The 14,861-nt window shown below is 33.5% G+C and overlaps 2 protein-coding genes across 2 annotated transcripts; one reads left to right on the top strand and one right to left on the bottom strand.

Moving 5' to 3' along the window:
- Positions 1-7,991: 7,991 nt before the first annotated feature.
- Positions 7,992-8,936, bottom strand: LOC136218997 (uncharacterized). The gene has a single exon (XM_066006212.1). It carries the CDS (start codon positions 8,886-8,888, stop codon positions 8,097-8,099), a length of 792 nt encoding a protein of 263 aa, XP_065862284.1. The 5' UTR covers positions 8,889-8,936; the 3' UTR covers positions 7,992-8,096.
- Positions 8,937-9,319: 383 nt separating this feature from the next.
- On the top strand, positions 9,320-13,381 carry LOC136218918 (uncharacterized). The gene is made up of 14 exons (XM_066006129.1): positions 9,320-9,540; positions 9,620-9,717; positions 10,407-10,489; positions 10,607-10,733; positions 11,234-11,297; positions 11,483-11,580; positions 11,685-11,769; positions 12,015-12,138; positions 12,276-12,377; positions 12,470-12,534; positions 12,691-12,772; positions 12,853-12,932; positions 13,011-13,086; positions 13,166-13,381. Exons 1-13 carry the CDS (start codon positions 9,347-9,349, stop codon positions 13,066-13,068), a joined length of 1,260 nt encoding a protein of 419 aa, XP_065862201.1. The 5' UTR covers positions 9,320-9,346; the 3' UTR covers positions 13,069-13,086; positions 13,166-13,381.
- Positions 13,382-14,861: the final 1,480 nt, after the last annotated feature.

The raw sequence follows: 14,861 nt of genomic DNA, 5'->3' as shown, positions 1-14,861 counted from the left end.
AAGAATACCCCAAAGTTCCGCTGAAAAGGATGAGCCCAAACCTAGGTTATGGGTGAATCCAGACAACCAGGCACCTCCCGCGTCCCTGAGCACGCCTCCAGCCGCGATCTTTCCATTGTTGAGACAGGAGTCATCCATATTCAACTTAACCACCCCATCCTTCGGCCTACACCACCCAACGAGTTGAACCTCTTTATTCTGGGTAGAATTGGCAAGGGGGTCTCTTTAATATTATTAAAATAGTTATAAATAACTTATAAAAATATACGATATTGTTTCAACTTATCGATAAGTTTGTTTGAAAATCCAATGTCATAGTTGAATAAATATCTAATCAGTCTTACTTATCCTACAAAATAGTCCAACTAATATCCATAGTAGAAATTTCAGCTGAATCTAAATTTTTAATTTATATACATTAAAAAAGTATATATGGTAATTAATTTTTATCATATAGTTTTATTTATAAAATAAAAATGAAATTGAAATATAAAAAGAAAAAGAAAAACAAATAAGGAATAAGAAAAATAATAAAAAGAAGAGAAGTTATAAATGTCAATAGAAAAAAAAAGATACATAGCTATATGTGTATCCCCTCATATATTGTAATAAAATTCATTAAAAAATAGTAAAATTAAATTAGGTTTTCTACCATAGAGGAATGGGGGAAACATTGAGGACAAATTCAAACTTTTCCAATAACCTTTTAATTAGGGGTAAAATTAACTTTCATCCTTTAAAAATGGTGTACTTTCTTTTCGTAGAAAAGAAATTTGAGATAAACTACATCCATGACCACTGAACTTTAATATTTATATTCATGTATGTGATGATAGCTTTAAGTGTCAAATATCAGGTCCATCAGAAGATATTCTTTACTGGCGTTTTATAGGTGTTCTCGAATTTCTATTAGGGTATACAACCTATCAACTTACTAGAGGTTTTTTCTTGAGAAAGCCCCACCGGAGTGGTCCAACCAGACAACCTCCTCTAACCATATGAAATGACTAATGCCACGACCTTTAGAAGCTAAGCTGGGAAAAAAGAGGTTAGCTAAGTTTACGTGGGTGATCAAGGCTGCGATACCGGGCTTGATCACCCCCCTACATCTGTGTTAGTAAGCGCTATAGGAAAGGTTTCGCCCTCGACACCTGAAAAAGATCGCTTGGTTCATGAAAAATTCACAGATGCAGATTCAGAGAGCTCCAACGCACCAGATTACATATGTTAAGCGCGGAAGGATAGCACCGCAGATCCAGCCGATGGACAAAAATTCTAGCCTTACACTCTATAAATTCATAATTCACTTAAATTTATAACTATATAGGTTGATGGGACTATCTAGACACTTTAAAAATATATGGGCCAATCACACTTTTTAAACAAGTTCAGAAGGCAAATGATCTCTTAAGCCTAAATTTTATTATAATCTCTTAAACAACTGGTGCCTGAATGCCCATTTGGTTACCATGTGTTGAAATTTCACCTAGTTAATCAAGTTGTTAGATATATTTTTTTTGAACCCAAAATAAACATTTCATATAAGAACGGGATTTGCATCCTCAATAATAGCGTTTGACAGCCAATTCAGCACAACAAAAGATAAAAAAAATCGCTAGCATTTGAATAAGCCTGCCTAGCTACCAAATGTGCAGCCCTATTCGCTAAACGACTAACAAAAGATACTAAAAAAGTAAGATTAGAACTTAGGATAACTCGACAATCATGAATAAGCGTTCCAAACTCCGAGATATCCTTTTTGTTGGAGTGAATTGCATTAATAACAAGCTTAGCATCCAATTCAAATTCAATGTTCGTGTAGTGCATAGAAACAAGCCATATCATACTCATTCGTAGTGCTAATGCTTCGACCACCTTAGGTTCTCTAATACTTGTAACAAAACTGCTATTACAGAATAGGAATGTACCTATATCATTTCTGACCACCACACCCATCTCGCAGCTTCCTGCTTCCCTAAAGATGGTGTCGTCGATATTACACTTCATTGACCCCCTTGCTGGTGGCTTCCATATTTGTTTATCCCTTGATTGCGCGATGTTGCTGTTCGAACGTCCCTGATCGGTACCAAGCAGGCCTGTTGCGGTCGGCTCAGAGTTTCCGCCGTTCGTTGATCTTTGCTGCGGGCGTGCTGCTGGCGTCGGCTCAGAATTTCCACCGTTTGTTGATCGTTGCTGCAAGCATGCTGCTGCTGCAGGTTGTTGGGCAAGGTCGTCGGCATGCCTTGTTTGCTGGTGGCTAGACGACGGGGCAGACCCGTCCCCTCGTGGTGTTGCTAATGTCGCTCCGATTTCCTGAAACTGCCGCTGATAGTGAGGGTAAATTTCATCAATGGTGTACAACCTTTACCCTATTTCACACTTTGGTGTACAATCTTCAATTTGTCTCACTAATATGTACGAACTTATAGGTGACCTATCACTATGGTATACAACAGGTAAAAATAACCGGTCAACGCGCCACATCAGCGGTTTGACCGGTCAAAAAGATAAAATTTGACTATTTAATTTACAATTACTTTTATACCCTCTTATCCCTCATTCCCCTCTCACTTTCTCTCTCTAACTCCTCTCTCTACCTTATTTATTTTTCATTTAATCATTGCTTTCTCTCAAAACTAATATATAGTTTTGATAATTTTCACTTGTTGATGAGGTGATTATCCATTTTTAAAAACTAAGGAATTAATTGAATATAATCATCATTTATCAATTTTTATTTTAAAAAAGGAAGGGAATATTCCAGCAATTCAAAGAAGTTCCAGCAAAAAATTTTCAGCAAATTGAATATGAAGTTCCAACAATTCAAAGAAGTTCCAGCAAATTTTAGCCAACATTCCCCCTTTCTGTGTCAGACGGGTCATTGGATTCTGGACTCCGATTTAGTCCTGGTTGACGATATTGCAAAACTCACGGCTATACACTCGGCAAAAAAAACAGTCCTCACAGCTCAAGAGCACGGTAATACGAATTTCACTCCGTATTTCACTCCACCTTTCTGGTCAAATCCTTCTTAAATTGCTGGAGCTGCTCAATATTTGTTAGAAATGGATGAGCTTTTTTTTTCATTGCTGAAACTTCTTAAATTGCAGAGGAAATTTTTGAGAGAGAGAGGGTCAGGAGAGGTTGAACTAAGATTTAGTTGGAGAGGTGGGAATTAATTTGTAGGCTGTTAAGGATAATGGATCCCAATGAAGTTTGAAGAGAGAGATGAGTAAGAGAGAGAAAGAAATTTGAAGTAAGAGAAAGAAATAGAGGGAAGAAGATGAAGGAAATTAAGGGATAGGGGTAAACCAGAGAAAGAGATAAAATTAAATTTTTTTATAATTTGTGGGTCCCATTTTTACTTAATAATTTAATATAAAATGATGATGTGGCGTGTTGACTTTGAGTTGACCGGTCATTTTTGCCTGTTGTATACCATAGTGATAGGTCACCTATAAGTTCGTACATATTAGTGAGACAAATTGAAGGTTGTACACCAAAGTGTGAAATAAGGTAAATGTTGTACACTATTGATGAAATTTACCCCCGATAGTGAATAGATCGTGCCGCCGAGTCTGCTTTTGGCCTAGTCTTTGAGCCTTGTTGGTATACCTTCCAGTCCCGAAATTCATCAATTCCGTGGTGCCAACTAGTATCCGTCGGCCACCAAAGTTGTTAGATATTCAAAACCAAAATGATAGTTTTTATATTAATCCAAAAAAATAAAAAGTAATTTTAATTGTTGGAATTCAAGTGTGGGTTAATACAATTAGAATAACAATAAATTAATATATAGATAACTTTAAAAGCCAATTTAATTGTCAACTGATTATTTTATGGCCAAGGTAACTCTAGTCCATATGTGAATTATGTAAAACTAAACCCCAAAATTGAAAGTAATTTGTTAGAAGATTAATTAATAGAATAATTTATAAAATTCACAAACTGAAAGGGTTCGTTTGATTCACGGAATAGAGTGAGAATAGAATAGTTATTTCTAAGAAATAGTTATTCCAACATTTGGTTCAATGTTTTTTTATGGAATAGCTATTTCATAGAATCCATATTCCTTATTTTCATGCAATAACTATTCTTTAATTGATTAAAAGAATAGTCTATTCCTAATTTTATATTTTTGTAATTTACAAAATTACCCTTCATTAAATCCTTAATCTTTTCTCTAGTCCATTTCTCAAATCCTATATATCCATAATTTATATCATAAAAAACGTAAAAAATGGAAAAAAGGTTAAAAAATGTAAAAATACGAAAAATTTGAAATACAAAAACGTGAATAATGTAAAAATTTTACAAAGACGAGAATATGCAAAGAAAAAAAAACGCGAAAAACATGAAAACGTGAAAAAACATGAAAAATAAGAAAACGCAGAAAAAGCAAACACATGAATAACGCGAAAAAGTGACAAAACACGAAATATACTAAAAATGTGAAAAACTATGAAAAACATGAAAATGTGAAAAAATACAAAAAAAAAAAACACAAAAAAGTAAAAAACTACGAAAACGTAAAAATTGCTAAAACACAAAGATGTGACAATACGTGAAAAACGCGATAAACATGAAAATGCCAAAAACAAAAACCAAATAGGAAAACGTGAAAAAATACGAAAAACATGAAAAAACGTGAATAACATGAAAAAAGTAACAAAATGCGAAAAATACAAAAAACGAAAAAAACGAAAAACCGAAAAAATAAAACGTGAAAATGAGGAAAAAAAAAACAATAAGGTGAATAACACGAAACGTGACAAAATGCAAAAAAATATGAAAATGTGAACAAACACCAAAAACAAGAAAACTTGGAAAACATGAAAAAGCGTAAAAAAATGCAAAAAAATATGAAAATAGGAAAAAAAGGTAATAAACGCATTTTTCATATTTTCGTGTTTTTAACGTTTTTTGCTTTTTTTTCACATTTTCCTGTTTTCATATTTTTTCATGATTTTCTGTTTTTAATATTTTTTATTTTCGTGATTTTTGAATTTTTTCACTTTTTGTGTTTTCACTTTTTTTTTTGCATTTTTTTTCACGTTTTTATATTTTCCATATTTTCGTGTTTTTAACTTTTTCATGTTTTCCATCTCTTTTTATGGTTTTTTTTTTGTTTTTTTTTTGCATTTTCTTGTTTTCATGAGTTTTTTCTGCATGTTTTTCCTATTTTGCGTTTTCATTGCTTTCCACGTCTCTATAATCATGTTTTTATTGTTTTTATTGTTTTTTCGTTTTTAAAATTTTTCGTGTTTTTTTCCGTCTTTCATGTTTCCCTTTTTTCTATTTTTTATATATTTTTTAAAATAATATATATTAAATATTTGAACAATTTATAGTAATAATTAAAAAGTGTAAAGTTCAATGACCATACCGGGAATAAATGAAGTTGAGTGACCATAATGTGAAAATGGTAAAGTTCAGTGGCCGTGGATGTAATTTACCCATTAAAATTTTAAAAGAAATAAGACATTACATTTTAGGGTAATATTTTCTTTTGAATAAAAAAACTATCTATTCCATTCTATTTTATTTTACCAACCAAAAATAGGAATAATGATACCTATGAATTTCTATTACATTCTTTGCTAATCTATTCCTTTAGAATACCAATTCTATTCTATTCCATTCTATTCCACAAACCAAACAATATCAAAGAGTTTCCTAAATTTTTTGTGTTCAAATGTTTTTCAACTCTTTGTTATTTCTATGCTCTCAATAATTATATAATATAAATATGTTAACATGTGTTAATATAGGCCACACAAATCATCCAAAAAATAATAGTTTAAACTTAATAGAAATTAATTTCCTTTTTTTTTTTTGAAGGAAAAGTATAAAAATAAAAATTATGGTTTAAAATTTAACAAACAAATATTTTGTGGTTGATTCCATCGATATTAAAAAAATCAAATAACAGTCAAAATCAAATGGCAAAAAGTTATTTTGGTTCTTATATTTATTTATTTTATAAATTAATTCTTTATTATTTAGAGGGGAGATCAGGTGTGACACATTTTTTTATGGTGTGACAAGCCTTATTGTGTGACAATGACCAATTTTATAATTAACCAGAAGAATGTGGCAAATTTATAAATAAAAGGAAAGAGAAAATTGTTTTATTTCTTTTCTTTAAAATGCATTTTCCCGACTTTTTCAACCTCGTTTTTCAAAAACTTTTATACCGTTGGACTCGTCTTAATTAGACGGTCATTTTAAGATCCCAGAAGCTCAGGTAAAAAAAATTCCGGTGAATAGAATCCGGCGATTTGTTTTTCTGTGAGAACAAAATGCCCAGAAAATTTTCTAAAAATATATAAAAAAAAAATCATTCTGAGAAACTTTAATTCTTGCCTCAAAGTGAGATTCCTTACGGTTTAGTCCCAAATCAACGGAATCCAATGATTAAGTGGGCGTTTTCCGGTGAGAAAATGAAAAGTACTCAGAAAATTCTCAAACAATTTCAAAAAATGTAAAACATTATTTTGAGAAACTTTAATTCTTGGGTCGAAACAGGATTTCTTACGGTTTAGTCCCAATAAAACAATTTCCTTAATTTTATCCATTTTACATGTTTCAACAATTTATTGGGTCAAAACCGTAAAAAATATCGCTTTGAGCCAAGAATTAAAGTTTCTTAAAATGATGTTTTATATATTTTAGAATTTTTTGATAATTTTCTATGCACTTTTTGGTCTTACCTTTCAGCACTATGTATTGCAATATTTTGTTGGAATAATATAATAATTCTGTTGGAACAATATAAGTATTCTGTTGGAACAATATAAGAATTAGAATTATTTTCTAAATAATATAACTAATATAAATTTGAAGACACTATATTAAATACTAAGAAACAAAAATGAAATTTAAGACATAAATAATAAAATTGATTTCGAACAATTGGTAAACTGATTTATTATGTTGGAACAATATAAGTATTATGCTGGAATAATAGAACTATTTTGTTGGAAAAATTGGTACGCTTATTTATTCTATTGGAACAATATAAGTATTATATTGGAACAAATGGTGCACTGATTTGGAACAATTTCGTACATTGTCGGAACAATGTAAGTAGGACAAAAAAACGTACCTAGAAAATTATCAAAAAATTCCAAAACATGTAAAACATCATTTTAAGAAACTTTAATTCTTGGCTCAAAACGAGATTCCTTACGGTTTTTACCCAACAAATTGTTGAAACATGTAAAATGGATAAAATTAAAGAACAAGTTTTATTGGGACTAAACCGTAAGAATTCTCGCTTCGTCCCAAGAATTAAAGTTTCTCAGAATAATGTTTTTACATTTTCTGAAATTTTTTGAGCACTTTGTTTTTCGCCAAAAAAGTCCACTCGGATTCCGTTCACCGGAATTTTTTTACTTGAACTTCAGGGATCTTAAAATGACCGTCTAATTTAGACGAGTCTAATAGTATAAAAATTTTCGAAAAACGAGGTTAAAAATGTCGAAAAAATGTATTTAAAAAAAAAGAAATAAAACAATTTGCTTTTATTTACAAATTTGTCACCTTGCTTTTTTTCCATTATCATCAAAACTACGTAGTTTTGTTATGTAACACAATAAACTCCTTATCACACCCTAACCGCTTGTCACACTGGATCTCACAACTTATTATCTAATTATATCAACAAACCTAAAAAAACAAAAAACAAAATTCAAATTCATATTCGGGACGTATTTATGAGTATGAAACTTAGGGAGAACTTGGATTTTAATTTATTCAGTTCATATAGGCCGGCACTTCCTCCTTCACGAATACTCAGTTTTGGAGACTAACTCCTCCACCAGCATAACCTTCTATCTAGAAATATAATTTATTAAAGATTTCCATCTATAAATTTATACTTTCTATTAGAATTGTAATCATTAATCTTTATAATATATCTATTGAAAATGTTTCCACCAGCATAAAAAATTGAAATAGTTGATATATTCATTGAAATCGTGCTTATTACAGGTCAAAATTAAATTGCTCAGAAATTTGAAACAAATAAAAGTTTCTAAATGAAGTTCATGTTCCTAAAGTTACTAGAAAAAATTGATTCATGGACAGAGTTTTCAATGTCTATGCCTCTTCGCCATTTGTGTGCGCTTTTCCTCTAGTTGTATAAGGCGAAGTTGTTGCAGGTCTTCCTTCCTCCCAACTCTTTCACTTCTTTTCTCTTCCTTGACTATGTCTCCGAAAGTAGCCTCCATCACTCTATCCGAATCATCACGACCTTGGAATCTTTTTGTATTAAACATTCTTCTCACCATACTAAGTGCCTTTTCACCCTCCGAACCACTATATATCTCTCCCAAAGGCCTTTTCTTCGAATCCTCAGATGATGAAGGCCTTTTCAACCTTATTTTAAGATTAAACTGTTTCGATTTCGCTTCTGATTCCGATTTTTCCCTCTTCTGCATCTTTTCGTTGTTCTCCACATTGGGAAGAGTAGTTTTTGAAGGAAACCCTTTTGGCTTTGTCTGATTCTTCAAAGTCAGTTGCTTTGCTGAACCATTGGATGCAACCTTGGATTGGTCCACTGAAACCTTTTTCCGAGAATCTAACTTGGATTGATCCACCGAAACCCGTGCATCAGAAAATAGGAAAGAGTAATCTCTTGCTTCCTTAATCCTTTCAACTTTTTCCTTCTTGTTCATGGAGTTTGAAGACAACTTTTGAAACAAAGTGTTGCTTTCTCTATTCAATCCCGTCGCCAATATTGTCACAGATGGCCCGAAGAATGAGCCGTAATCATCGTTGCGGACAGAAGTTACGCCGTTGCTATTCTCCAAACTGCGCTTCTTTCTGTAGGCTTCTTTGAGTTTCTCTCTTAATGCCAGATACTGCTGCTCAACCATGGCCATGGCTGCTTTAAAGCTTTCAAGTTTCCGACACTATCGAAGAAGGAAGAGTTTTTTGCTGCTGAAAATATAGAAAAAGGAAACTTTTTGCTGAAGTATCGGGGTTAGGGTTTTTGGATTTGAATGTATATATATATATAGGAGGAGGATAGTGTAATCGTTGTTGGATTTGAATTACTAATCCAATCTGTTTTTGGATTAGGGTTTTCTTGCGAGTAGGATTACTTAATTCAATTACAATTCATAGTTAATTGAAACTCTACAACTTCCTTCGAAATTTGCAATTAAGGACTTGATTTTGTGAAAAATTACAATTAGTACACAAATAAATAATAGTAGTAAGAAAATGACAAAAATTAATATGATGCCACGTCAGCACCAACGATAAACGGATGATGATAAGGGAGTTCCTTTTTCTTTCATTTTTTAGCAGGAAAAAAAACCCGCAGCTTTAGAGAGCAATGGCGGGAAGTTTGGTTCAGTTGAAGTGCGCAACAAGAAGCTTAATTTCTTGCGCTAATGATAAGTCCAGAATTCAACTCCCGAACTCGAGGGTTCTTGTGTTAGGTGGAACGGGTCGGGTTGGCGGGTCTACTGCCATTGCTCTTTCCAAGCTTTGCCCTGAACTTCGAATTGTAATTGGTGGTCGAAACAGGTAATTAGCGCCATAATTGATTTTGTTTTTCTGTGGAATGGATAAATTTGAAGATGTTGGTTGGAAATTGGAATTGCAGGGAGAAAGGTGCAGCGATGGTGGCTAAATTGGGGGACAATTCTGAATTTGCTGAGGTCGACATTGATAGCGTTGCCTCATTGGAAGCAGCTTTAACTGGTTCGATACTTCTTCCATTGATTATACTTCTTGTATTATCGTCTTTGAAAGTGTAGAAATAAAATGTTAGAATACACAATTTGAGATAAATTAGAGCAATTTTACTCTAACATCATAATAATTCATACGATTGAGGGTTATGTTGCATGGAAACTCCTCTTTCACTGGCGTTTCCTTGTTTCCTGTCCATTTCCGTTTCTTTTGTGTTTCCATTACTATTTCCTAACTAAATTTTCTTAGAAATAACATTTCATAGTGTCCGTTTTAGTTTCAGTCTCTGTCTCAGTTTCTGTGCAACATAGATGGAGGGCTTAACATTGGGAAGCTTTCAATTATAATTAGAAAATCCAAATATTCTATTCTGCAACATCAGCTGGTTCAACATAGATTGAGGGCTTTGCCTTTTTTTGCTATTTTAGAATAGGTTTAGGGATAAACTGCTTTTAAGCTCGACAAGATCTTTGTGTCTCTATTTTATTTGAGTTTTGTGCAATACACGTGGAACGTGTGACAAGAATCCGGAATATATGAAATCCACACAATGCCACATGTATAACATGCTGCACATCTGGAGTGAAAGAGGAGATGGTCACGTTAATGATATCTGAAATTGCCGATGTATCATTCATGTGTTAGGGGTAAATATGTTCTTGACGGGCAATATATCTTTCTATGATTTTTGGCTGCAGATGTGGATCTTGTGGTTCATGCTGCAGGACCTTTTCAACAGGCAGAAAAGTGCAGTGTTCTTGAAGCTGCTATAGAGACCAAGGTGAGCAAAGGTAATATGTTTCTGCATTTCAACTTATGTTTCGGATTTTGTTTTGATATGCATTTGATCTTTGCATTAACTATTATATATCTTAGGACTCTATTTTTGTTTCAACAGACAGCATATATTGATGTTTGTGATGATACAAGCTACGCTCTCCGTGCCAAATCGTTCAATAGTAAAGCTTTAGCTGCTAACATTCCTGCCATTACAACAGGCGGAATTTATCCAGGGGTCAGCAATGGTAAGCCCACTGCGTTGTTTATATATGTAGTTGTGCTTTCAGCATCATTCGAGACACATCGTGAAAAACTCGAGGTTCCTTGCAGTTGGACTGATCACTTCTTGATGTTTAGGACATATCTTACACATGCATTATGCGATTATATAGATTTTTAGGCGTTTCAGTAACCAAACCGAACTGGGTTTTGTTGCCTGGACTGGACTCAGTGACTTCAGCAGAACCCTTGTCCATATGTTTTTTTTATCATTCTAGCATTGATTCCTACATGGTCTATGTTGAGAATGTCTCAAAATTATAACTAAATTAGAAGTATTTGAAGTCCAAAATCTGTTTCGGGTTAAATCACTCAGTTCTTTATCAGGATGGAATTCTGTAACTAATCTGTCACGATTCCATAGCTAATTTTCGAAAATCGGATATTAATTACTATTCTGTTTGTATTTTCTGATTATGAAACGAATTGCTTTCTAATAAAGTAGTTTTGGTAATTGTTGTTGCAGTTATGGCAGCGGAACTAGTTCGTGCAGCTGCAACTGAAAGCAAGGGAAATCCAGAGAGGCTGAGGTAAGCATCTTTCGTTTTCCGGTTGAAGTCTAAGAATGTTTTTACTCGCTAAACTCACCCCAAAAAGTAATATAAAATTCATGACTCCACTGTAAATGGTTCTTTATTTCAGCTGTGTGCCCAAAGGACATGAAACTATTATTTCTATGAAGAATTATTACAACATTGGGATTTTCTGCTTTTAGGTTCTATTACTACACAGCAGGAACGGGTGGAGCTGGTCCGACCATATTAGCCACGAGTTTCTTGCTTCTCGGTGAGGATGTAGTTGCATATAACAAAGGTCAGTTTCAACAGCATTTTACAAGTTCTCTTATAAGTTTGTTGTCTGGATCGCGTATTCTTATATAAGCAACTCAAGCAATGGTGTCAATTTACTATGATCAGGAGAAAAGATCAAATTGAAGCCATATAGTGGAATGCTCAACATTGACTTCGGAAAGGGGATTGGAAAGCGAGATGTTTATCTGTTGTACGTACTCTTTGCAAGAATTCTCACTAGGGAAGCACGGTTTCTTGTTTTACAACATTCTGATATGGAAATATATTGGTGAAAATTACCACCTGGAATGAATTGCACAATTTCTAGTTCCTAAAGAAAATTTTTACGACTCGAAAGGGAGCTCGGACTCGATTTCAACGAGTGGCATTGAATAAATTTTCTACAAGTAGCCCTTTGGCGATAATTATTTTTCCTTAATGTAACCTCATTTTCAGGAATTTGCCAGAAGTACAAAGTGTTCATGAGATACTAGGAGTACCAACTGTCAGTGCTCGATTTGGAACTTCACCGTTTTTCTGGAATTGGGGAATGGTAGCCATGACTAGCATTTTCCCTCAAGTATGCTCTTTCTAATCTGTGACTCTGTTACATCAAGCAACTTAGTTTAAATGACTTATAGTTACCTTAGCTACGGACCAAAGTTCCGCTTGAATTCCAGAAGAATTATGAGCTGTGCATTTGATTATCTCTTGCAGGAAGTTCTAAAGGATAGAAGCAAAGTTAATGAGTTGGTTGAATTGTTCGACCCTGTAGTCCGAGCACTTGACGGGATTGCTGGAGAGCGAGTATCAATGAGGGTTAGACGATATGAAGCTTGCATTATTGATGTTAATTAAACTATTTTACCTTATGTTCTAATTCATTGCGCGCCTTTACGTTCTTTTATCAGGTCGATTTGGAGTGCACAGACGGACGCAATACTGTTGGCATATTTAGCCACAAGAGCCTCTCAGTGTAAAGTCTCAAATTTTCTTTTTCTTCTTCACTTAAAACCTTTACGCCTCTCGAAATTTTATATCACTAGTACAATATCGAAATAATACATTCTGTTGTGTCGAAAGGATTTATTATTTCGAAGAGCGTTTAAATTATATGATTCGTGACTCTTAGGTCCGTGGGAAATGCAACAGCTGCTTTTGTTCTTGCAGTCCTTGAGGGAAGCACACAGCCTGGAGTCTGGTTTCCCGAAGAGGTACGTACAACTGCAGAATGATGTTTGTTGATCAAGTGCTATGAGTAAACATTTTAAGCTCCACCAATTTTTCCATATAGCCTGAAGGTATTGCAATCGAGGCACGGGAAATTCTTCTCCGACGTGCTTCAGAAGGAACAATCAACTTTGTGATGAATAAGTAATGATTTTGTTTGATCCAAAACCTTCTTATCTTTTCACTGTTTCTACTGTATGCTGATGTTTACTTGCTGAATAGGGCGCCTTGGATGGTCGAAACAGCACCGAAAGAGTTCGGATTAGGAATATATGTTTGAGGAAAGTAGCTAAGAGAGGTATGCAAATTGTTCTCAATTGTTTTCATCAGTTATGAATATGGCTGACATATTCAATTTCATGGCTAAACTTAATTAGGTATTGGAGTGTTGACAAATTCATGGAGATTGGAGACTGAAGGATCCCATTTAGATATATTAATACAACATCTGGAGGCATAATTAGATATGGATAAACTGATTTAGTTGCAAGATTTAAAGTGTAAATTTCTCCATTGTATTCAATTTTCAGTTGACATAAATTATGAATTATAAGAACTTGAAACTACACAAAAATTTGTTTTATTGTATTCAATTTTGAGTTGACATAAACTATGAATTATAAGAACTTGAAACTACACAAAAAAAAAAAAAAAAATTTGTCCATTTCAAGGATGAACAATTTGGATCTTACAAGTAGGGTTACTATATCAATTTCATTGTTTTTATTATCAAATTTTCAGAATTAAAAATTAAGGTGTTTCATAACTACAAATAATCATATGGTAATATATGTAACTTTGTAACGACAAAAGGGTGACACTGGGATGAAAGGCGTGAGCATGAACAGTTCTAAAGAATGCCGATGGGAACAAGAATGAAGTGAATCATGGATTGGCATTCATATATACATATATTTCTTAATTAGTAAAATTTTAATTTTCTTCATTTTAAACCCAAAGTTCAGGTTCAAGTTAAAGAGTTAAATTTTACCAAATCAAAATTTAAGGACTGAAAGTCAAAATTGATCAAGTTGAGGGACTAAAAATGTTGTTTTACTAAATTTGACACATACGTTAGAAAAGTAACGAAGATATATTAATTATAAATGCTTTTTAAATTAAGTTTATATATAGATACACGATTTTGGTATGCAAAAAGACATTGAAACTTTGCTTCATCATGTAAAATGATATGTAATTAAAATTCTAATATAATAAAATCCTATCATGGACAGAGTAACCAAGTATTAAAAACAAAATCGAAAGATTCGCCTCCATAAATGAAATTCATAACTAAAACAGATGGATTTCTATTGATGAATCTATGATACCATAAGAAGTTATACGAGAACAAGGAAAGAAGAATCTAGAGGGGTAGAAGAGAGTGAAGAGTGGGCTAGCATAGCTAATCTCAGCCAAACACGTGGCTAACAGAATTACAGCTTGCAAAGGTAAATATAACTAAAATGCAGAAGAATAGCGTTAAACGATAAAAATGAAAAATACCACATATCAATTTTCCCCCTAAGAACCTTGCCCTCAAGGTTCGTCAATCTAAAAAGCTAGAAACCTCTTTTAGATGTTGAAGGCAAACTCCCAAGTTGCATCTTCTGGGGCTTTGTTTGACCATTGCACCAAAATTTTGGTTGCAGCTTGATGCCCACTCTTCACCATTTTTCAATCCAGCACGCTACATGGACAATCTTAACTCCTTGAATATGGGGAAGTTGGGTAGAAACACAAGATTGAGTCGACACCCTCCTCTTGAGTTGTGAGACGTGAAAGACCAAATGTATAGCAGACCCTGGGTTAATGTGAGCTTATAAGCCACCTGCCTTATTTTATCTTCAATCATATATGGTCCATAATACATGGGAGATAGTTTCTGATTCACCCTTGATATTGTGCTATGCTGCCTATAAGGCTGTAATTTAACAAAAACTTCATCTCCAAATGAAAATTCCCTATCAATTCTATGCAAATCTACTTGTTGCTGCATGCGGTGTTGTGCTCTTTTAAGTTGCTCATTCATCACCCTAAGCACCATTTCCCTGTCTTGCAAGAATTGATCCA

This window comes from Euphorbia lathyris, chromosome 1 (genome assembly GCF_963576675.1).
Source record: "Euphorbia lathyris chromosome 1, ddEupLath1.1, whole genome shotgun sequence".
NCBI classification, from domain to species: domain Eukaryota; kingdom Viridiplantae; phylum Streptophyta; class Magnoliopsida; order Malpighiales; family Euphorbiaceae; genus Euphorbia; species Euphorbia lathyris.
The sequence above is the reverse complement of the archived record's forward strand: the minus strand, read 5'-3'. Positions and strand labels throughout refer to the sequence as shown.